The sequence below is a fragment of the Leucopleurus acutus genome (assembly GCF_964270905.1).
Source record: "Leucopleurus acutus genome assembly, chromosome: 2".
NCBI classification, from domain to species: Eukaryota; Metazoa; Chordata; class Mammalia; order Artiodactyla; family Delphinidae; genus Leucopleurus; species Leucopleurus acutus.
Genome location: NC_139143.1, coordinates 119673023 through 119698484, shown reverse-complemented (window position 1 = coordinate 119698484; position 25462 = coordinate 119673023). Strand labels below are relative to the sequence as shown.

General features: G+C 32.5%; 1 protein-coding gene across 3 annotated transcripts in view; it reads left to right on the top strand.

The window, feature by feature from the left end:
* The window catches only part of PRKACB (protein kinase cAMP-activated catalytic subunit beta), a 136871-nt gene that overhangs the window by 64165 nt on the left and 47244 nt on the right, over positions 1 to 25462 (top strand). For all 3 annotated transcript variants that reach the window (XM_082834716.1, XM_082834718.1, XM_082834715.1), the window contains one exon: positions 24120 to 24181. In XM_082834716.1, coding sequence (XP_082690842.1) covers positions 24120 to 24181 — 62 coding nt within the window. The remainder of the gene's footprint in view (positions 1 to 24119; positions 24182 to 25462) is intronic.

Genomic DNA, 25462 nt, shown 5'->3' with positions numbered 1-25462 from the left:
TAAAACACATTGAGGTAAAGTAATTACCTCAAGGTAACATAACAAATAGATAAAATTTGAACCCAGGCAGTCTGGCTCCAAAGCCAACACTCTTTTTTATTTATTTTTTTTGCGGTACGCGGGCCTCTCACTGTTGTGGCCTCTCCCATTGTGGAGCACAGGCTCGGGACGCGCAGGCTCAGCGGCCATGGCTCACGGGCCCAGCCACTCTGCGGCATGTGGGATCTTCCCGGACCGGGGCACGAACCCACGTCCCCTGCATCGGCAGGTGGACTCTCAACCACTGCGCCACCAGGGAAGCCCCCAAAGCCAACACTCTTTAATCACCATTCTGTGAAATCTTTCTATATGTTTGTAAGAAAAACTGGGCTTTGGGTCCTATAGCAATGATTTCTGTCTGAGGTTTTCTGTTAGTTGCAGAGACCTAGTGCATATTATGAGGACCCAGAAGACTAACAGGCTGGTCAGAGAACTTTGAAAATAAAATGTCGTCCAAAAAGAGCTAGTAATTTGAAACTGGAAGGATGATGCATTTTCTGAGGGAGTGAATATTACTTGCAAGTCCCAAAACAATGGCTGATTTTAGCTCTGGGGTCTGGTTATGGTTGTATAACAAGTGTAGCCCACTAGGGATACATATTAGGTCTTGTCTTTGAAATATTCAAATTAATCACTGTACTCATCTGCTCAAATTAGCAGGACTTCTAAATGGCAGTTTTCTTGGGATCTTCTTCCATTCCCCTTCAAGTATTGCTAAACTTCTGGGAGTTTACTCATTCCAGAGAAGCTGATCTTCTTTCCAAAGGTTGGATGAAGAAAGAGATGGGTATTTTGATTAGTATAGAGGCTAGTAATCTCATTTTCAGCTGCTATTGATTTTGCCAGTGCTACATAGTTTCACGTTTTAAACTGGTCCCAAAGAATTTGATGTATCCTTGCTCTTGATGCGGTGCCACTGATACTTGTGGAGACTGGATTCTTAATGGAAGGATGTCTCCTTGTGGAGACACTGATTCTATTTTTCTTTTTTTTTTAATTTTGAGACACTGATTCTTTTTTTTCATATTTTATTTAAATTTTATTATTTATTATTTTACAACAATCATTAAGAAATCCTGTACCCCTTCATTTAAAAAATTTTCTTTTATTATTTTTTTAACATCTTTATTGGAGTATAATTGCTTTACAATGGTGTGTTAGTTTCTCCTCTATAACAAAGTGAATCATCTATACTTATACATATATGTATAAATATGCATTAATTTTTATTGGAGTATAGTTGATGAGACACTGATTCTTAATTGAGACACTGATTCTTAATGGGAGGATGATCCACCCTTTCCAGTGTTATACTCATTCAAAGCTTATATCACAGATTTAGTTTCCTTAATTTATACTTACTTACTTAGTCATCCTGGCTTCATGCCAGGTTGAATGTGAGAAGGTGCTTTTGACTCATCCCCACACTGTACCAAAATTGGCCTTCCTTTCTTGAACATTTCCAGGGATAGCAAACTGGTTGTCTGTGACCCAGATGTAAATCACAGATATGTTTTATTTAGTTCTCATGATAATTTAAAATAATTGAATGTGATACCATTATTTTATATGTAAATAAAAATATTGATTTTAAAACAAGATCTTTCATATTAATATCTGGACTTTCATATTCTATTTTTAATAATTTTATTTTTTTTATTTTTATTTTTTTGGTTTTGTTGGGTCTTCATTGCTGTGCACAGGCTTTCTCTAGTTGTGGCGAGCGGGGGCTACTCTTCATTGTGGTGCATGGGCTTCTCACTGCAGTGGCTTCTCTTGTGGAGCATGGGCTCTAGGCGTGCAGGCTTCAGTAGTTGCAGTATGCAGGCTTCAGTAGTTGTGGTACACAGGCTTAGCTGCTCCGTGGCATCTGTGATCTTCCCGGACCAGGGATTGAACCCATGTCTCCTGCATTGGCAGGCAGATTCTTAACCACTGCACCACCAGGGAAGTCCCTGGACTTTCATATTCTTGAACCATTTGAAAAACTGATTTCAGTGGCCTCTTATTCCCATATGAGAACAAATGGGAATTTGCACTGAATAACTGTTCTCTTTAGCCAGGATTTATACTATCTCATTTGCTCTAGCCTTCACTATTTCACTACTTCTGTTGTTTTACCTGCATATCCTCGGTAGGCACTTGAATTTGACCTACAGAGCCCCTAATATGAGCCTAAATCACCAGATTCTCCTTTATTCTTCGATAAAGCTTATTTAGTGTGCCTTCTTACTCATGGGCCTCAGATACTATCACTAAAATTGATAAGAAATTCTCGTAATTCTGAACCTTAGAAAGAATGGGGTCTAGGTTTTGATCCCTCCTTTTCAAATTCCTGTTTTATTTTTAATGCCGATCTACTTACCTCCTTCCCATTTGTTAGCTCTCTTTACCATAGGGTATTGAGAGGAACAACCTTTACCAAGCTCCAAAGGGTTTTGTTAGATCATTCCTCCAAGGTAATAGATGCCTACCAGCCTTAAATTTACATAATTAAGTTGTCGGCTGAAGTGATTCTTCCCACAGCAAAGAAGATCTGCCTCAGATTGACTCTACTTATGTAGAGAAGCACTTGACAACTTTTTTAAAAAGAGAAATATAATTTACATGCCATAAGACTCACTCATTATAAGTGTACAATTCAGTGTTTATTAATAAACATATAGAGTTGTGCAGCTATCACTACAATTCAGTTTTAGAACATTTTCATCACCCCCAACAGTTCTTTTGTTCTCTTTTGCAATCAGTCCCCACCTCAGACAAACACGGATCTGTTTTCTATCCCTACAGATTTCCTTTTCTGGATATTTTATAAAAATGGAATCATATAATATATATATATATATAATCTATTGTTGCTGGCTTCTTGAACTTACAATAACGTTTTTGAGGTTCATCCACGTTACAGAACATATCAATAGTTGGCTCTATTTTATTGCTGAATTGTACTGTATTGTGTGGATGTAACATTTTTGTTTACCCATTCAGCAACTGATGAACGTTAGGATTGTTTCCAGTTTTTGGTTTATTTGGATAATGTTGCTCTATCTGCATGCAAGACTGGGTGGACATATGCTTTCATTTCTCTTGAGTTGATGTCTAGGGTAGAATAACTGGGTCATATGGAAAGTTTATGTTTATCTTTTTAAGAAATTTCCAAATTGTTTTCCTAAATAGCTTAATATTTTATATTCCCATCAACAATGTAGGAGGGTTACAGTTTCTTCACATTCTTGTTAATACTTGGTATCATCAGTCTTTTGGATTTTAGCCATTCTGGTGTGTGTGAATTGGTATTTAATTGTGGTTTCAGTTTGCATTTTCCTAATGATTCATGATGTTGAGCATATTTTCATGTTCTTATAAACCATTCATGTATCTACTTTGGAAAAATGTATTTTCAAATCTGTTGCCCACTTTCTAAATTGAGGGGTTTTTTTCTTATTATTGTCAAGTCTTTAAAGTTCTTTATATATTCTGAACACAAGTTCTTTACCAAATAAATAATTTGCAAATATTTTCTCCCCATTGGTGGCTTGTATTATCTTCTTAAATGATATCCTTGAAGAGCAAAAGTTTGTAATTTTAATGAAGTCCAGTTTATCATTTTTTCCCTTGATGGATTGTACTTTTGGTGCCAAATCTTAAGAAATCTTTATCTAACCCAAGGTAATGGAGATTTTTATTCTATGCTTTCATCTAAAAATTAATTTTTTGTGTTGTTTTGTGTGAGCTATGGAGTGGAGTTCTTTTTTTTAACTCATATAAATATCCAATTTTTACTGCGCTGTTTGTTGAAAAGACTTTTCTTTCTCCATTAATCATCTTGGCACCTTTTGTCAAAAATCAATTGACCATAATTGTAGGGGTTCACTTCTGAATTCTCAGTTTTGTCCCAGTGATCAATGTATGCCTATTCTATGCCAATACCACATTGTCTTGGTTATTGTAACTTTAAAAAAAGTTTTGAAATCAAGTAGTGTAGGTCCTCGAACTTTGTTCTTTCCAAAATTGTTTTGGCTATTCTGGGTCCTTTACATTTCCATATAAATTTTAATCAGCCTGTTAGTTTCTAAAGAAAAGCCCACTGGGATTTTCATAGAGATTTCATTGAATCTATAGATTAATTTGTGGAGACTCTTCTATTAACAATATTGAGTCTTGAAGTCCATGAAAATGAAAGCTTTCCATTTATTTTGATGTTCTTTAATTTCTCTGCAATGTTTTCTGGTTTTTTAGTGAGTAAATCTTGTTAAAATGGATTCCTAATTTTTTTTTTTTCTGTTAATACCATTGTGAATGGAGCTGTCCTTTTAATTTCATTTTTGGATTGCTTGTTCCTAGTATATTAAAATGTTATTGGTTTATATATTATATCCTATGATGTTGATAAACTTACTTATTAGTTCTTGTAGTTTCTTTATAGATTCCTTAGAATTTTATACATATAGAATCATGTCATCTGCAAAAAAGACAGTTTTATTTCTTTCTTATCAATTTATATGCCTTTAATATCTTTTTAAATATCTTTTTTCTTACCTCATTGCACTGGCTAGAACCTTTCATAAAAAGTTGCAAAGAAGTGGTGAGTATAGATATCCTTGCCTTATTCCCATTCTTAGGAAAAGCATTCCATCTTTCACCATTATATATAATGTAAGCTATAGGGTCCCCCTCTCCACCTCACCCCCAAACTCACCCTTTATCAGCTTGAGGAAGTTCCCTTCCAGTCCCAGTTTGTTGAGAGGTTTTATCACAGGTACTGGATTTTGTAGAATGCTTCTGCTACATATATTGAGATGTTTATGTCGTTTTGTCTTTTATTCTATTAATATGGTGTATTCCATTAATTAATTTTCAATGTTGAACCAACCTTGCCTTCCTGGGATAAATCCTACATGATCCTGGTGTATAATCCTTTTAATATACTGCTGAATTAGGATTGCTAATATTTTGATAAATATTTTTGTGTTGGAATGGATATTGATCTGTAATTTTCTTTTGATCTTTGTCAGTTTTGTCATCAGGCCTCATAGAATAAGTTGGGAAGTATTACATCCTTCTTTATATTCTAGAAAAGTTTGTGTCAGATTGGTATTATATCTTTTAATGTTTCATAGAATTCCCCAGTGAAGCCATGTGGACCTGAGCTTCTCTTTGTGGGAAAAATTTTAATTACTGGCTTAATATTTTTGTTTGTTTGTAAGTCTTTTCAGATTTTTTATTTCTTCTTGAGTTAGTTTTGGTAATTTGTATCTTTCTATGAACTTGTCCATTTCATCTAAGTTATATCATTTACATAAAGTTGTTCATAGTATTCTCTTTTAATCCTTTTAATTTCTCTAGCATCAGTGGTTATGCCATTTTTTCATTCCTGATTTTGGTAATTAGTGTCTTCTCTGTTTTATTTTGTCTTAATTTTGGTCAGTCTAGCTAAAGGTTTATCAGTAAGACTTTTGGTCTCTTCATTTTCTCTATTGTTTTTATGTTCCATTTCATTGAATTCTGCTGTGACCTTTTTGGCTTTGGTTTAATTTGCTCTTCTTTCTAAGTTTCTTAAGGTGGAAACTTAAATTATTGATTTGAGACCTTTCTTTTTTTCTAATACATGTGTTTAAAGTTTTGAATTTCCCTCTAAGCTATGCTTTATCTATATCCCATAAATGTTGATTTCTTGTGGGGTTTTTTCCATTCAGTTCAAAATATTTTCTAATTTCCTTTGGGATTTCTTTGTGATCTAAATCCAGATATTAGGATTTCCAAAATTTCTCTCTGTTGTCGATTCCTACTTTAACTCTCCTATGATAAGAGTTCATTTTTTGAATGAATTTTCTATCCTTTCAAATTAATTTGAGATTTGTTATATTGCTTAGCATATGATTAGTATGGAGAATGTCCATGTGTACTTGAAAAGAATGTGTATTCTGCTGATGTTAGATGCTGTGTTTTATAAATGTCATTTTAATGATATTATATTCAAGTTTTCTGTAACCTATTGATTTTCTTTTTTCCATGAATTATTGAGAAGAATATTGAAATTTTCAACTATAATTTCTGAATTATTTAGTTCTTTCTTAAAAAAAATTTTTTTTTAATTAATTTATTTTTGGCTGTGTTGGGTCTTCATTGCTGCGTGTGGGCTTTCTCTAGTTGTGGCGAGTGGGGACTACTCTTCGTTGCAGTGTGTGGGCTTCTCATTGCAGTGGCTTCTCTTGTTGCAGAGTACGGGCTCTAGGTGTTCTAGGGCTTTGGTAGTTGTGGCACGCAGGCTCTAGAGCACAGGCTCAGTAGTTGTGGCACGCGGGCTTAGTTACTCCACAGCATGTGGGATCTTCCCAGACCAGGTATCAAACCATGTCCCCTGCATTGGCAGGCGGATTCTTAACCACTGTGCCACCAGGGAAGTCCCTAGTTCTTCCTTCAATTCTGTCATTTTTGTTTTAGCATTTTGGAGACTATTTTGTTCATTGCATATACATTTCTAATTGTTAAATCTCCCAGAAGTATTGGCCCTTTTATCATTATGAAATTTCCTTTTTTTGACTTTACTAATATTTCTTGTCTTAAAGTCTATTTTGTCTGATATTGATATAGGTATTCCACCTGTATTATGGTTACTGTTACATGGTATAACTTTTTCTCTCCTTTCCCTTCAACCTATTTTTATCTTCAAATCTAAAGCGTGGCCCTTGTAGACAGCATATAGTTGGACCTTTTTTAATCCAGTCTGATAATTTCTGCCTTGTGATCTGTTTATTCACATTTAATATAATTATTGATATGGTTGGCTTTACATCTTCGATTGTGCTGTTTGTTTTCTATATATCTTAAGAATTTTTGTATTGTTGTTCCTCTCTTCCTTCTTTTGTGTTAAACAGATATTTGTAGGATGCCATTTTAATTCCTCTTTGATTTTTAAATTACATTTTAAAAAGACATTTTCTTAATAGTTGATTTAGGGGTTAAAATATGCATTTTATCTTATCACAATCTACTTTTCTAGTAAAATATAGCGACTTTGATGCAATATAGCTCCATTTCTTCTCTAATTTTGTGTTATCATTTTCACATGTTACCTTTATGCTTGTATAAATCTAGAAATGCAGTGTTACAATGATTGCTTCATACAATTTTAAGGTCTTTAAAGAAATTTTAAAAAGAAAGATAAATGTGTTTATATAGTCTTTTACTTATATATTTATCATCTATACTCTTTATTTCTTCCTGTCAATTTGAGTATTGTCCAGTGTCTTCATCTGGAACAACTTCCTGAAGTATTTCTGCTTGAAGCACATATCCTCTGTTGTTGTTTATCTGAGAATGTTTTTATTTTACCTTTGTTTTTAGAGGATAGTGTTCCCAGATAGAGAATTGTGAAAAGGTTTGTTTCTTTTAGCACTTTGAATACATTATTCCACTGCCTTCCGGCCTCTCTTATTTTCATGAAGAAGTCATCATTAATCATATTGCTTCTCCCCTGTACATGATTAGTTATTTTCTCTTGCTTCTCTCAATATTTTTTCTTTGGCTTTGGCTCTTAACAACTTGAATATGAGGTGTCTAGGTATGAATCTCTTTGTACTTATCATACTTGGCATTGGTTGAACTTAGATTGCAGGTTAACATTTTTCATCAGATTGGACATTTTCAACCATTATTTCTTCAAATATTTTTTCTTTGCCCTTTGTCTCTCTCCTCTCCTTCTAGGATTCCTATTACATGTATGTTGATACCCTTGATATCCTACAGGCTTCTGAGGGTCTGTTCATTTTTTTCCTATCTTTTGTTCTCTGTATTCTTCAGACTGGATGATTTCGATTGATCTATCTTCAAGTTCACTGACTGAGTCTTTTGCCCTCCTCAAATCTGCTATTGGGCTTATGTAGTGAGTTTTAAAGTTTGGGTTATTGTACTTTTTAAGTCTATAATTTTTATATCTTGAAAAGTTTCTCTTTCTATCATTATATTGAAATTCTCTTTGTTGTATCATTGCCATCATATTTTCCTTGAATTCTTTAAATACAATTTCCTTTTATTCTTTTGATATATTTCCAATAGTCTTGTCTGCTAAATCCTATATCTGGGACCATTCAGAGACATTTTCTATCGTTTTTCCTCATTATGGATTATATAATGTTTTTGTCAGAAATTTGACTTTTTAAAATAATATTTTGTAGCAGTTCTGCATTCTGATTATTTTTTCTTTCCTCAGGATTGTTTTTATTTATATTGTTTTGTTTTAATAACTTCCATGGCTTTAATCTATGGGCTGTATCCACCATGTTGTCTGGCTACTGATTTCTCTGTTAGGGATTACCCTGTGCCTGCATAGCTTAGTTATTATTCAGTGATTAATCAGAGTTTGTGCTCAAACATTCTGAGCCAGTCTGTGCTGATGGAGCTGTTTGTGGGTTGGAAAGCATATTCAATGTTCAGGCAGTTTTCAAGCCTGTAGCAGCTTTAACTTTCCTTTGGGTCCTACGGAATAGCTTCCTTGTCAAGCTGGGGTATGTGGAGAGCTTATTTAGGCCCTCTCTGCCTCTCTCATTTACATTTTCTATACTAAATTTTTTGCTAGACCATCAGTCTACTGCTCACCCCTACTACGGCCACAACTTCAGGTTAGCAAAGCTGGATACTTGCCCTGTTCATTTGCTACAGTTTGCTTTTTTTTTTTTTAATAGATGGTATCACTTGTATGGGATTTTTTGGCTTCCTCTCCAAATCATGTCAGCCCTCTCTGGCAGTAAAGCTCTTGGTTGTCATGGAGCCCTACCCTGATAGAAGTACTGCACTAACTGAGCTGTAGGGGAACAGGAGCAGCACCAAGCAAGAATACCACAGACTCCCACTGTTCTCATGCAAAGTGTAGCAATTTTTCATGAATAAATGCTTCTCAGTTTGTTGTTTGTGATTACTAGATGTCCAGAACCATGAAGTCATTGTTTTTGATAATTTTGTCCAACTTCATAATTGTTTCTTGGAGAGAAGATTTGCTGACTTACTCATTCTTTCATCACCAGAAGTCCTGTGTCACCTGGCAACTTTTAAAATGGCATGTTCACTTGGTGACATTCCACTTAACAAGGAACCATTCTATAGATCCCTTGTACCATTTTGGTACAAATTTTGGGTCTCTGGGAATCAGAACAGTTGTTCACCATACCATCTACCTTGCTATACAATCTGTCATCTTAATCCTGTTTAATGTAAGGGATTTTACACTTCAACAATAATTGTCAGTAACTTTTTTGTGTACTCCCCTCTTTTGAAAATCACATAAGTGGCATCTGACACTGTTTGTGATACTGAATATAATGGAAGTTTATAAATAAGTTGTTTTACAATTCTCCTTTATAAATGAAGATATATAGTATTATATTTTGTCTCCTCCATAATAACAGAATGTTTAAATGGTTAACATTTGTGCTGCAGTATAGCTTTCTGGCTCATGAAAAATGAAAGCTATCAGCGATCTGGGCAATAAGATTCATCGCCAATAGTCACTAGCAACAGCACACAGCATTTTAATATCAGTGAGGTCCACAGCTAGCAGTAAGAGCTGGTGTAATTGAAAGACGTTTAGGTGCAATCATTCTGCTGTTTGTTCCTTGCCAGGTTCAACATGGGATTGTGTGAGTATTTGAAGAAAACAGCAATTTTTAAAATATCTTTGAAAGATGTAAAAATGGTAGATAAGTGCTTAAATTTAAGAAACGTGGTAATTTTTAAATCATGTGGCTCTAAAATAAAAAGGCATTTTATTTGTCTTGGTTGATTAAAGCTTTAGAAAAGCTACTCCTTGGTTACAAGTGAACCGATAATTCTGCTCTAATGTTGCCGTGGTAACAACTCATGCTGATATAATTGAGAACATCTTATACATCCTGGTTCGAACATTTTCTCCCTGCCATTTTGAGTTGTTCTAGTGGTATATGAAGAAGCCTAGGATAACTAGCTTGAAAGAAATTAAATCTAGTTATACACATCTTTGGCATTAATCTGATGTTTACTAGTGATATCTCGCACTGAGCAGTTATGCTTTGCTTCTAGGAGCTTCTCTTTTTAAAACAAAAGAAAGCTCTTTTCGTTTTCTGTGTGCTGCATGCTCTAATGTATGTGTTTACACCATCGGTTCTTATACCTCTAGAGATTAGCATAACTCCCTTTGCTGTTGGATTGTTGTTTTGAGCAGTATGTTTTGGAAAGGTTGATTTTCATCATGAGTGGTAAGTATGCTCTCTGAGACTCTGTAGGTTTGTATTTTTAAAAAATATTTAACTATAAAGCAAAAAAATGTTTTATAGAGGGGCAGTTGTAAAGCCAGAACTACAGTGGATTACATTTTCTCTTGATGCTTTTGCATTTAGGGATTATAGTAATTTGCTTTTTAAATCCATTAACAACTGTGAATAATTAATATCACTATTAATAGTCAATACCAGTAATCAGTTTCTAATCTATTTTATGGTGTGATTTATTGTATTCATTATATTCATTAATACATTGTTACTAATTGTGTTATAAATTAGTGAGTAAAAGACCCACTGTGGTAAAGGAGGAATTATTTTAGTATCTGATCCTGAAGATAATTAAACTTTCCTTTTATTGGCTTTGTCTAATATTAATTTTTGTTAGCTTCTTTTTGGTTATATAAAAAATACTCAATTTTGCATAAGATGTTGCCAAAATTTTATTGATTTATTTGTTGCTTTTAACTATAATTCATTGAGAAATAGGAATTTAATGATGAAATAAATATATGCATTTTGGTTTTGGAGCCTTTGTTAAAATTTTTAGAAATAATTTTTTGGGAAATAATTTGTTAGAACAAGTACTTTTGTGATAGTTTCCTTTTTGTTTTTGTAAATATGATTTTTTCTAAACATTTCTAAAAATGTTTTTTGAGAAAATATACTACAGTATATACTGCAGTTTATCATAGGGTAAAAGCTGTTCACTTTAAGCCAAACCTGCAGCTAAAAATAGATATCCTGTTGTTAGAGGCAGAATTATTTGCTTAGAGCATAATTCATTAGCATCTTTTTGCTTAACTAAAAAAGAGGATGTTTATTAAGTTAACCTTTGAATCAGATACATGTTTAGGAAAAGTGTTATGGTTTTTCTCTTAAAGCAGTCTATAGTTTATACTTAAAAGATTTGGAATTGGAATTCAGAACCTGAGAGAGTTGGATTTTTGTGGTATAGTGGTAGAATTCCAAATAGATGAACATTTTCTTCCATAATTGGAGACCATCTTATTATTGCCAATAAACATTTTTTATCCTGCTGCTGTACAATATAAACCTCTTCAACACTGTTAGGTATTTATTTATAGAATGATATTAGACGTTAAAAGAACAATTTTGCATGTAATATATTAAGAATGATTTGTTATTGTTATTATCCTGTTATTCTTCTGTTAGATAGATCTTTCTGTTCGAGTGTTTTAAATTTGGGCTAATATTACAAAAGCAACATGTTAACATTTCTTAGGATTTCTTGGATATCAAAACTGAATATACCTGGTTATCACATTTAAAATACTGGATTTCTTTGAATACAGGCAGTGTGTTTTTTCTCCTTGAAAGTGTTCTAGAGGTTTTACAATTGGATATGTTGGTTTTAGCTGAAGAAAATTGTTACTGCTTCTCTATTGCTTTTTCTTTCAAGAAAGCTATGGATTATTCAGATAGTATTTGATATACTTGATCATATTGGTCTGCCCTTATAGCCTTTTTTAACCATAGGAATTATAGTAATGACAACTAAACATTCTGACTTTTTCAGGATTGTCCAGTTTCAACTAATGTTACTCATAAGTGGTTAAATGCCTCAGCCATTTCAAAATGTGGAAAATTTCAAATGAAGTGTGGTTTTATTTGTAAAAATGAGCAAATGCCAGACCTTTTTATCTAAGTCTTTAGCTATACATGTGATATTTATGTGTATGTGGTACTTTCCTAGTTAAAAAGCTATTTCTTTTCTCCTTCCTTGCCTATTAAATATCAGCTTTTGGGGGGAATAGTTTTCTCTGGAATCTATCTTTAGCCCTCTTTTAATGCTGCATTCTCTCTGAATGATCTCATCCAGTCCCACATCTTCAGTTGTTACCTGAATGTTCAGTGCAAAAGTGAATTTTCTTTCCATCCCAAATCTGCTCCTTTTTCATTCATCCTGATTTTTGTTAATGATCCCACTCACCATGCAGGAACTTAAAACAGAAGCCTTGTAATCACTGAACTTGTTTCTTACTCCCCAGACATGCACTCAGCCATAGATTTCTATTGATTCTACATTAGAAGTGTCTCAAAATCACCCAATTTTCTCCATTATCACTGACACTGAGAATGCTTTTGGATCAGGAATTCTGTATCTTTTCAATCCTTTTACAGTAACAGCTTCACTGGTCTCAACTTCCAGTTTTATATCCCTCCAGACCATTTTCCATGCTGCCATTTTAAAACTGCAGATACACCCATTTCTTAACCCAACGTGAAAACTTTCAGTTACTCCTTAGTGCCTCTCAAATAAAGGTTAAACTCCTTAGTGGGGCATATGAGAGCAGTGCCCTGCCTTTCTGGCTTTATTTGCACCACTCTCATAAAATTCTGATCTAGTCATATTATACTACATATTATTCCTTGCTCCCTTTCCATATTTATATCTTTTATTATAAAAATTCTGAAAACCAGCTATGCTTTTCAGTGCCTCCATTATTGACTCTGTAGAGTCAGATGATTCCTCTATACTCCCAAAGCAAACTTATAAACTATAACAATTATTTGTATTATACTGAAATTATATATTTGCATATCAGTTTCCAATCACCATCCTTTGAACTCCTTAAGTCAAGGATAGTGCAGTGTTCATCTCTGTGTTTCTAGTGGTTACCCTAGTACCCCAAACACAGTAATGAACTCATAAATTCTTGTGAAATAAATGAATGATTAAAACTTATTCATTTTTTATATAGTACAACACTTTTATTACATTATTGATGAAGAATATCAGTCATGTATTTTGATTTTTTTGGTCATGTGCTTATCGGAACATAACTAGCATCATTATATCAAAATCTCAAATGAAAACTCTGATTGGCCTTGTGGTAGTTGAGGGCAAATCTCTGAAAAAGATTTGCTATGCTTTGAATTACAGGAAAGTTACAGACTTGAGCAAAAGCATTTGAGTAATTCCCCTTTTTAGATCAATATTTTCTAAATTGAAAATTTAAGAACACAAAACTGGAAAAACAGTATATCAGTGGAATTAAGGAAGGGTACTTGCCTAGAAATGTATGTATCAGATTGAAGATCAGATGCCAAAGTTTAACAGTTTTATTTTGAGTAGTTTGCCTTCATGGAAAAGAAATAAAAATAATTTCACCCTTACTAACTTGGATGGATGAAGCTTTTAAGAAAGACTGTGGGAGAGATGAGTGGAAAATCCAACACTGCTGATTTCTTTCATTCTAAAACAATTAGTAGTGGGACAACCAGAAATTTGTTAGTCTAATCAAGCTGAGAAAGTGGCTTTTCTTCTTCCAGATATAACAGGGCTCTTCCCTGATGTGACGGGCATCACAACTAGTAAGGAACCCTATAGTCCTGGCTCCATTCCCATTTTGGATTATTTAAATGATAATATAAATATGTATATATATATCAACTAAAAGATCCGAGAAGTTGATTCTAACATACCCAAATAGGAGGTGGGAGGATCCACCTTATTTGGGGGGAGCATTTGTAAAGTTTTGAAAGGCTTCTCATTGTTCATGAATGAATAAACAAGAAAAGTACCAATGTGGAACCTATAAAAGAGATCGTGCTCAAGGATAAGTTCACAGCCTTCAAGAGGAAGAGAATGAACTTATGTTTAGAAAATATTTATGAAGGAGGGTTTAAAATAGGAAATTATAGATAGCGTCTATGTGGAATTCTTAAAAATTTCAAGTGAACATGGACTCTATAAAATAAGACGTTAAAGATAAAAAGATGAAACAAGAGACTAGGATGAGAGGAGAGCTGGACAAGAGGCAGGAATAGAAAAGAAGCAATAATAATATAAGAGAAGGTTATAAGAAAATGAACCTGGCATTTGTAGAGTATAAAGCTGCATTAGAAGCAGTAAAGAGCAAAATAATCACTGCAGGAAGGTAAATTGAACATGTAAAGAGCTAACTTGATAAAAGCTACCAGAATGTAGGGAAAATGGACAGGATAAAAATTATGAGGTGAAAAGTATGTTAGATAAAAGTAGGAACTCTACAAATTGAATGAATAACATTCCTTCAGAACAGATAATGACTAATAGAACAGAAACAATCATAAAAAATTATGATTCAGGAAAACTTAGAAGAAAATCCTAAAAGTATACACTGAAAGAGCTCATTGTGTATTGACAAAAATTAACAAAAATACCAGCACCTAAATATATCCTGATGGAAGTTTGAATTACGAGGATAAAAATGAATTCCACAAACATCCAGCTCTCCTTGCATCTTACAACTTAACACACATTTTTTCTTATACAGAAAAAAAATCCATAAATTGGAGACTGGATAATTTGAAAATCCTTCTAGACCAAAAATTAACGAAGATACAACAGCACATAGAAATACTGAATAAAATATAACAAGCATCCCTTTAAATGAATACTTGAATTTACAAGAATATAATAGAAATCCCCAGTGTGCAAAAAGTCAAATAGTAAGTGAAAAACCAGAGCTGTAAGGGGGAGCATACTTTGACTACCCTGAGGAAATTTTCATACCTTGGTGACAAAATGGCTTTTGTTTTAAATGGCCTCACAGAGACAGAAAAGTTCTTTGATCCATACAACTTGGGATTTCTTAGACTTGTGTATAAAGCCAGGATCCTCAAAGGATCATAACCTCAGTGAAAGCATAGACTAAAAAATAAAACGTCTCCACTTACACGGGGAAAATAAGGAAGCTCACATTTCTTGGCTTGGGTTCCTGGGGAGGGGGGAGGGCTGTGTGTGCATGTGTATGGGATGCTTTTCCTGAGAGTTTGTAATCAACTGCTGCTTCTTCAGTAGCTTTCACGTTATAATCTGTATTAATTGTGTGGTTTAATAATTTTAAATAAAATACCTTAGAGTAACAGTTCCAGGCTGGTAACATCTATCGGATGCCAGGCAGAAGCTAATACAAAACATATCCTCATATCAAACCCTGCAGTTTTCTCACAGATAAAACCCCACTGAACTTTGAGTTCAGAGTCCAAAGCCAAAATAGATACATAACACACACAAACAATCTACAACAAAAGATATTTAGCAGATAAAACAGCATTAGACCCTACCAAGAATGTCAGAGTAGAATTGTCACATACAGACTACCATTTAAATTAATCACATAAAAAAGAAATATAAGAGAAAAAAATTGTATGCACTTCCCACAGAGCCTCAAAATATATAAAACAAAATTGACCCGTTTAGAAGGAAAAATTATAACTATGTAAGATTTATAGATATATATAAAGAATTCTCACCCAGTAATTGGAGAATACACAGAAATATATAGAACACTTACAAAATTGATTTTTTGACTACACATATTTGATATACTTTAAAGAATTGATACATAGGCTGTGGTCTCTGACCACAAAGCAATTAAGTTTAATCAATAATAAAAGACTAATTAAATAAGTAAACACAAATGTTATATTTGGAAATTAAAAAAACTCAAATAACACACAGGTCAAGAAATAACTCATAAATTTAAAATTCAATTATGTATCAGAACTTGTGGGGTGCAGCTAAAGGATTTAGAGCCAAAATCTTAAATGTGTATGTTAGGAAAAGAGAAAGACATTTGTGATGTAAGGATGCAAGTAAACAAGTTAGAGAAAGCGCAGTATGGTTAATCAAAAGAAGGAAAAAAACTAATAGAGACATGAGCAAAAGTCAGTGGAATAGAAAATATTCATCAGAGTCAACGCGTAGTTCATGGAGAAGGCTTTTAAGAGAACTGATTAGAACTGTACCTATTTAAGATTTAATCATAGTTAAAATGTTTATTCAAAACTTAGCGTGGGCTTCCCTGGTGGTGCAGTGGTTGAGAGTCTGTTTGCCAATGCAGGGGTCACGGGTTCGTGCCCCGGTCCGGGAAGATCCCACATGCCGCGGAGCGGCTGGGCCAGTGAGCCATGGCCGCTGAGCCTGCGCGTCCGGAGCCTGTGCTCTGCAGCGGGAGAGGCCTGCGTACCGCAAAAAAAAAAAAGAAAGCAAAATTGGGACTGGACAGTTTTATAGTCAAGTTCAAAAAACAAAAATTTTAATCTTGTACAAAATTTTTCAAAGAATTAAAAAGGAGATATTCTTAATTTCTTAAATATATGTATTCTAGTAATAGTTTCACAAGTAAAGTATGGGAAAGAAAAGCAGTTAGAAACATGTTCTTTGAAGTTAGGAACAGGAGTAGAATGCTTGTCTCTATCTGTACAGTATAACACTGTGAGTCATAACCTACACGGTAGGACAAGAAAAAGTTGGAGTAAAAAAAATTACCATTATTCACAGATATGTGATTATCTACATAGAAGATTCAAGAGAATCTACTAGTGTTATTTTAGAATTAATGAGAGTCTGCCAGTCTGCCATATAATATCAGTATATAAACATCAACTATGTGCTATACATCAGCAACAACCAAATGGTATTTTTTTAAAAAGTCTCCCTTTTACAATAGCAACCAAAGCTCTAAAGAACCTAGGAATAAATCTAATAAAAGAATAAGACCTTTAAGAGAAAAAAGGTATAAAATTCTACTGAGATATTTAATATTTAACAAGCAGATATCATTTTATACCCATTAGATTATCAAAAATTAGAAAGTAAAAATTAAACAGTAACATATTTTGTTGAGGATATGGATCATCAAGGATAGAGTGGTAGTATAAACTAGCACAACCATTTATTGAGCCACTTACTATTTAGTTAAGTTGAAAACATGCATACCCTATCATCTAGGGATCCACTCCTATCTCTGTACTTTCCGCAACAAGACAGAACATTTGAATTCAGGACCAAATGGAAAATCTTTAGCATATGCTTCTGCTAGATAAAATATCCTCTGAGAAAAAGCCTCAGTGAACAATTAAGGAAGTAAAGTACATTTCAAAGAGCATTTCAAAAATTGCCTGGGTCATTAGTTTTATGACTATAAATTTACTTTAAGTTTTATCACAAAATCCTTTAGGGAACATCTTCAGTCAAACATGGCTTGGATGGCCTAGAAAATCCACAGCATCCCTAGACAGAGAGCAAGTTTGGAGAGAAAGCATGTACATGTGATTTGTAGCGAACGAGTACACTATGTGAATTCATAGTGTATCCATCTGTCCATATAGATACTAGTCAAATAAGTTAATGTGTTTCTTTCTATAATTTGATCATTTAAATATATATGTCTCACCAAAAGTTTAAAATTTTTTTAACAGTGTAGTGAAAGAGTGGGTCAATTATAATGTTCACTTGTAACCAAGACTTGATAAAGAATTAACTAACAAAAAATTGTAAGGAGAGGACAGAAGAGTAAATGTAAGCAGTATTGCAATAAGAATAGTCTTTATTGCCTATTAAATTTTCAACCACTCATTCATATGTGATTTTGTGCAAGACTAATTAATATCTTAGAAAAGAAAAGTAGGCCCATTTGTGCTGTTATGTGGTCCCATCCACTGAACTACGCAAATAACAGTTATAGTAATTAAAGTTGTTTTTTATACCGTCATTTTAAGGTTACAGTGAATTTGCTTTGAACGAACATGTTTGAATATGGTGAAGCAAAGTGTCTCTTCAGCAAAGTGAACACAATTGCTCTTCAGATTAAAGGGACAGAAATATGATATTTCATTAATACATTTCCAGAGTAGGGTTTTGACTGGTTAAAAAGATATATGTATCCAAAGAATTAATTGTAATCATTGTATAAAACACTTTTGAATATGTGTTTTTCATTCTATTCCTGTGTGTGAATATCTAATGAACATGTATGGGTTGGTAACTTCTTGTGTGTATGTTATTTTATGTGTTATTTAATCTGTTTAATTTATTCTTTTTGATCAAGCACGCAAATCATCAGAAGCATCTGGTAGGAAACCACTTTTTACAGAATAATTTGTTTGCTTTGTTGCTATAAGTTGCATTTTATGAGGCATTCTGTAGCAACTAGAATATTTTATATTTACTGAAAATATTTGTACTACAGCATGTATGTGTGTGGGGAGGTATACTTAGAAATAACATATAGAGTTCTAAAGAGGTGAGTGTTTGAAGTAGGGGTGCCAGAAGACAGTATTACAGTCTACTAGATTTACACTTCCTAGAGGTTTTGGAAGAGACTGTATTGTTATTTGTTGATAGAACTTGGTATTTTCATAGCTAATTTACCTCCGTTCCCATCCTGTTTTGTGCTTTCTGACATACACTAAATAACCTAAATAGAATAATGCTTTTATTTAGGTAAAGAATGAAGATGAAAATAATTTAATTACAAAGAGATTAGGGGGACCATGAATTATAATCTGCTCAGTAAAAAAAATTTTTAACTTATTACAAAAAAAGATACTATTAAGAAACGACTGCTTATAGTACCTAATACTTGCTCTTTCCCGTATAGAAAATTTTAGAGGAACAGCTCCTTCTCTTATTCCCTAAATGGATAGCCATCAAGATTTAAAATATTCAGACCTGTAACCCCCACTGTTCTTCCTCCTTACTCTATCTGGCTCCCCTCTTTCTTTAGCCAAGTGATCTTGCCTCCTATTTCCCAGAAGAAATGGAGTACAGCAATGGAGTACAGTGAATAACTCAGTTTACTCCTGGGCCTTTCCACATACTGAAAAGCGTCGCTGTGGCGAGCAGCTACCTCCCTGATTGGGCACTTTCTTGCCCATACACTTCACCTCCCACTGCTGCTGTACACTTTTACCCTATGCTGCAGCTATTTAGGTCTGTTGACATTTCCTGAGTAAACCATGCTCTTTCCCTTATGCATTTGATTCAAGATCATCCCAGCCTATCTTTGTCCTCAACTTCATCTGCCAGAGGAACTGTTTATCCTTCAAGATTCAGCACAAATGCTGCATCATCTTTTATGCCTTACCTTACTACCCAAGAATTTCCTCTTTTAAGCTTGAATAGCACCTGTAGATTTCTTAGTTGTAATCCTTGTCACATTCTATTACAGTGGTTCATCTATTTCCCGTTTAGCTTCTCATCTCCTATATAGTGGAGATATGTTCATTCTTTGTTGTGTTCCCAGAGTCTAGCTCAGTTTCTGGTACCATTGAACAGTGCTCAATAAATGTTGAGAAGATTGTTAAACCAGCACCAATGAAGTAAAAATACCTGGAAGACACTGTTGTCTCTCAGAAGGGACTTAATGAAGTATTACAATTCAGAGTGTCTTTCCTACAGTAGAGTTTTGAAAAAGAATAGAAGTCCAGAGATGGCATTGCAGTAGTTATAGGATGTGTATTTCAGTATATGCTACTTAATATTATTAGCGCTATTGCTATGAGGAGTTAAATTTTTTGTTAGCTGTTTTAAGGAAAATTAGAATGGTATTGATTTTGGCGCTGAACAGTAATTATTGATTTTATTTCCTAACCATTTAATTTAAAAATATTCTATTTGAATATGTTCAGTCAAATAATCATTTCTACATTGTTTTAGTCTGTACATAATATTCTGTAAAAATGTGCATAAGTGATTTCATGCTAATATGCTGTTTTTATGAGTGTCATTTAATCATTGTTTAATTTATTTTTCGGATACAAGCTTGCTCCTCTTCAGAAGTATCTGGTAGGCAATTACTTTTAATAAAACAAATGTTACCTTTTAAAACTTTTTATTTGGTTGTTTGCAAGTTGTTATGCTCCTCTTAAAGTTATATTTTTATAAAATATTCTGAGTTAATAAAATATTTTAGTTGATGGGAGAAATAGTTTAGTTTTATGTTGAGTTTTATCCACAGAAATTATTTATATTGCAGTTTCTTGTGTGATATTTTAGAAACAACAAATATAGCACTGTGAAATAGTGGGAGCTGTACAGGGTAACATAAGACAAATTAATACACACCACTTAAATTAGATAACCCAGGTTAATGAAAGGTTTTTGAAAGGAAAATATAGTTGTAAATCTTGAGTAAAACAGCTAATATTTTAATTGGGTATTTACCCTAGGAAGTTTATATTCTATTTTGTTCTGTTTTCTATTTGTTTCCCTTCTATTTTCTGACATCCATTAAAAGAAGTTAAATAAAATTGTGCTTTTATTGTAAAAGAGGTGTCAAAGAGAGAGGTGACATTTATCACATTACAAAGAAAACTGGAGAATTCAACATCTGGAGTAGTTATAATCTGTACAGTAATAGATTTATAAACCCTTCTTATAAAACATGAATGATAACCTCCTTTAAGCTTTGCATAATGGCATACTGTCATGAACAACATGCCCTTTTTATAATCAGTAGCAATCTAGAATCTAGCAGCAACACAGAACCAAAAATTGCCCAGTAAATAAATTTACTAACTATAATTAGTGAAACATTTCAGAATTATCTGAATAACATGGAATAAAGATAGGCCATACTTGAATTTTTAATAAATTTTCCTAATGTTTAAAATGAACTCTCTAATTTTTAACAATGTCGTGTGTATAAATATATTCAAAGATATTTTGAGGGTGGTAAGATTTAAGTTTTTTTTAATGTACTTGTAGATATGCATAAAAATTATCACTTTGTTTCTTCTTTCTTCATCTCATGAATGTGGGTAAATATTTCTACAAACCAACCCTGGGTGAACATATAGATTCCTTTGGTATTTCTTAAACTGAAGAGAAAATAAATTTATATGGAAAATAAATGTAATTGAAGTATATACTTCTGGGAAGAAATTGAGGTAATTTTTGGTGTGTCCTCATTTTTTTAGTACCTAGTTTGCTCCATTATTGACCAGTACAGAACAAAATATATTTGCAGAAAAATCCTTTGTTGAGATGTTTTTTCCTAAGGAGTGTTACTAATCACTGTGTTTTCAGATAGGTACTGATGATTACTAAGAAGCATTACAACCAATATTATAACTCATGTGTTGAGCTCCAAAACCTGTGGCTGTTGCAGGATATCACAAGGGTTTAAATTGAGTGTAAATGTAGATATGGCTTATATATGAACACAAGAAAACAATTGAGAACTTCAAGTATATGCTTTATAGGGAACTCCAGATTAAATGTGCTGCAGTGTTTGAATTTGGCTTTCTCCCACCACTCGTTTTATTAATTAGTTGCCAACACCTTATGTCAGTGGATATAAACTTTAAAAATAACTAGAGAAAAGCATTTAGAAAGTTAAATTCACCACTGTGTAAAAATAATAAAATCCAAAGCAAATACATATGGTTCTAGATTGCCTATTTTTTTTAGAGTTATTCATAATCTAGCATGTTATAAAATATTTTATTTTTTGTGTTTATATTTATAAGGTATATATTTTGGTTAACCAATATTTTTACAAAGAGTTAACTGTGTTCATCTTTGCATCTAAGTAGTACACATATAAACCAGACATTTCATGTGTATATGTATACTTATGTGACAAAAAGTGTTGCAGGAAGTTTTCTTTGTGGAATTATTTAATGACATTATAATTAATGCTTATCCTTACTCTAAAAAGGAATCTATTTGTTGAAATAATTTGCAAAATTTAACATCTTTAATTCACACTATTTCTGATAATTTTCATATAAGACCTTTATGAGAACTGTTATTTATTTTCTACAGTGTTACTTGACAGTAAACTCAGAATACTGATGAGTACAGAGTATTTCAAAGATTTTCCTGAATATCCTATTAGTGCATGAAATTCAGTAGTACTTAAAATTTTTCCTTTAGTTTATTCACCAAGCAGGAAAAAAGGAAATTTTCCTTCAACTTACCATCTTTGGCAAATACTGCCAGTCCTTCCTTTGACCAGTTAGTTTTCTCTTAACTCAAGATCCAATTAGCAAAAAGTGACAGGAGAAGCTGAAACAGGATGTTAGGGATTTTTTCCTTTTCCTGATTTTCTTCCATGTCTCCAAATTATCTATACTCATGCAGGCATCTGGAGAGTTTATACTGCAACTTGATGTGCAAGTTCTATAGATAGAAAATAACTAAAAATATTTTTCAAAAGAAATCAGAGGTATATTTTGGGAATCACAAGTTGTTTCTTAAAAGCCACAGTTGCATTTAGCAATAAATTATGTTTTTAATTTATTTTATAGCTGTCGTTTCCAAGTCAATGGCATGTGCAGATGTCTGTTTCATGCAAAAAAAAAAAAGATCTTACTTATAAAACCACTCTTCTTCAGTTGTAACTAGTATATTAACTTTTTAGAAGTAGGATGACTTGAACCTTCCTAAACTCAAAGAAAATGTAATAATTTTCCACCCCCAAATCCACCCCCAGGAAGAATTAGATCATATTTGCATAAGTAGTTGCAATTATTTGATTCATTGTTTTGGTGAATGAGATTTTCATATAATGGAAAGATTCTAATTTTAAAAATTATTTTTCTTAAATTTTCAAAAATAGGTATTTTGGGAGTATTTTGCAAAATACAAGTGACAGTTCATATAAAGTAGTAAAATAATATCTTCAGAAATGCACACTAGTGTTACATAAAAACTAATGTCTGCTGTTGGTGCCTGTGAACACCATTTTGAAATCTCAAAGCACTTAAAATGCCAACAGCTTTCTTGTTTAACAGTATTTTGCCAAAGGTACTTCAGTGGGGGTAAAGGAGGAAATTACAATATATCTTACATGCCTCAGTTTAATACTACTGCATCATTAGAAGATCTTATTAAAGTATTTGTGAACCCCTCATTGAACTTTTGTCTTTTTATCATCATTATCATCATTCTTATTATTACTTCTGAAATAAATGCCACTGTGCCATTTGTTTAGCCTTTTACTATTTCAACACTATTTAAATCCTACTTTCATCTTTATTTATAGATTCAGATATGAGAGGAATAAAGGGAACTCCCCCCCCCCAAAAAAAAAGAAAGACTAAAATAATTACTTCTTGTGTAGTTAGGTTTTGCTCTCTCAAACCTAACTATGGGAAAAATAATACATTTTGTTAATGCCATTTTATCTCTCTGGAATTTTTTTTACTATTTGTTTCTAAAACCCTGAAGTTATTTTGTAAACAGAAATCATTGTTAGTAGCTTTGTGGGAAGACAATGAAAAAGAGGAATCCTTTTAAATGATTCATCATTTATCAAATCTAAAACTTCAAACCACAGCTCTATAAAATAATGTGGCTATTATTGATCATTATATAAACATCTGGTTTTGAATTGCTTTACTTTAGTTTATATTATAAATTAGGCATTCAGGCATTTCGTTTGCTCCAAATTTAGAATGAGAGCTTTAAGCTGTTTGGGTTTTTTGGTTGTGGTTTGTTCTGTTTTATTTTTAAGTCTTTCTGGCTATTCTTTGGGTTAGTCTGTAGTTTTTCCCTTTCTCTTTACCTTTAGTAGAGAGGATACAAATCTAATAATATAAATCCTTATACCTGAAAACAGCCCTTTGTCAAAGTCAGTTAGTTTTGAATCTCCACAAATCAACAAATTCATATTCTCCAGATTTTTTACTTCTTATGTTTACTCTGTTAATATCTGCTGGCTTATTTATTTACAATAAGTATTTTGTCCTATATTGATTTCTAACTTTTTTCATTACTTTCAGGTATGTTTTCAGGAACAGTATTTTTATTATTAAATTTGAAATTATCAAAGTGACCTCCATAGAGAACAGTATTAGATATTCTTAGAAATTGGAGAAACTGTTTGCTTCTTCTTTAGAGAAACTAAATAGCTCTCTAGTCTAATCCTGGTTGTGAATACATGTTTCATGGCAACCATAGTTGACTTAAGTCTGTGTTTTTTAAGCAAGTATATTTATGTGTAATGTATTTATGTATGTAGTATAAATATTCTTAGAAGTCAAAATTTGGTTTTTTTTTTTTTTTTTTTTTTAATATATTTTCAGTGAAAGAGTTTCTAGCCAAAGCCAAAGAAGACTTTTTAAAAAAATGGGAAAATCCTGCTCCGGTAAGGAACATTTAAAATTTTCTGTGATTTAAAAATCTTGCTTTAAGTAAAATCATGATTCTCACCTAAATAATTTACTACTTCAGAAACTTTAATTTTCAAATAGCATTAATAAATATAAGCTGAACGTGAGAATTTTGCCATAATATTATGTTTTGATTTATTAATAATTTTATGTATACCTAAATTGGAGAAGGAACTAATTTCTGATATAATACCTGATTATACATTTTGATACTAATTCCAAGTTGCTACAAACTCTTGATATTTTCTAATATTCTAGTAATTTTGATTTATGCCTTCGATAGCATATTTATTATTTTTATTAATTATGACAATTAGGGATCATATTGTGCAGTTTCAAATTCTTAATCACAAATACTTGGCTACTGACAACATACCAAGTACACTAGGATCCTTTCATAAATGTTTTGATGAGTTAAGTTCTATATAATTTAAGTACTTTAGATCTTAACTGAGATCTAAAAATTATGTATAAAAAGAGCCATCTACACTTGCCAAAAACTCTTTTTCAATTTATTTTTATAAATAATTAATGACCTTTAATAGTAGGTGAAATTTTGAAAACTTTTCCTAGCATAAAAATCCTTTTGAAGCATTTTTTCACTAAAAAATATTTAATTCTAAATAAAATGTTACGTTTTATGAAGATGCCATCATTACCAAGATTTAGAGCATGAGCTATATAATTTATGAGGAAGATAGCATATTCGTATGAAAAGCAGTGACTAGCAGAAAGAGATGTTTTGTTGTCTATTAATGATGTTTATTTTCATTATTTAGTTGGGAACTTTATTAAACATTTCAATCCATTGTTGTTGATAAAACCAAAAATTAAATATTAATCCATAAAATTAAATAATTAATTCAGTCAGAATTATAAGGACTTTTTCTTTCTGTATCCATACAGAATCTCATGGCAATTTAAAATTATTAGAAATAAGAATGAAAACAAGTTTTATAAATAAAAACTTAGAGTTACTTGCTTTCTCCTTAATGATTCAGTAAGAAGCTATGATGTGTCTCCAAAGGCAAGGTTGATTTGCAAAAGATTAAGTGCAACTACAGTGAATTCCAGTAGCAATCCAAATTCCTCACTTATAAAAGAACCATATTGCATCACATTTTTCTAAAGCTTAATGCTATACAGAATGGCCCTTGGAAATATTTTTTCCAAGATTTTCATGAAGATGTTTATAATGAAAACCTATTAAACAAATGGGTTAGCAATTACTATTTGGTGCCACTTAGCACATAATT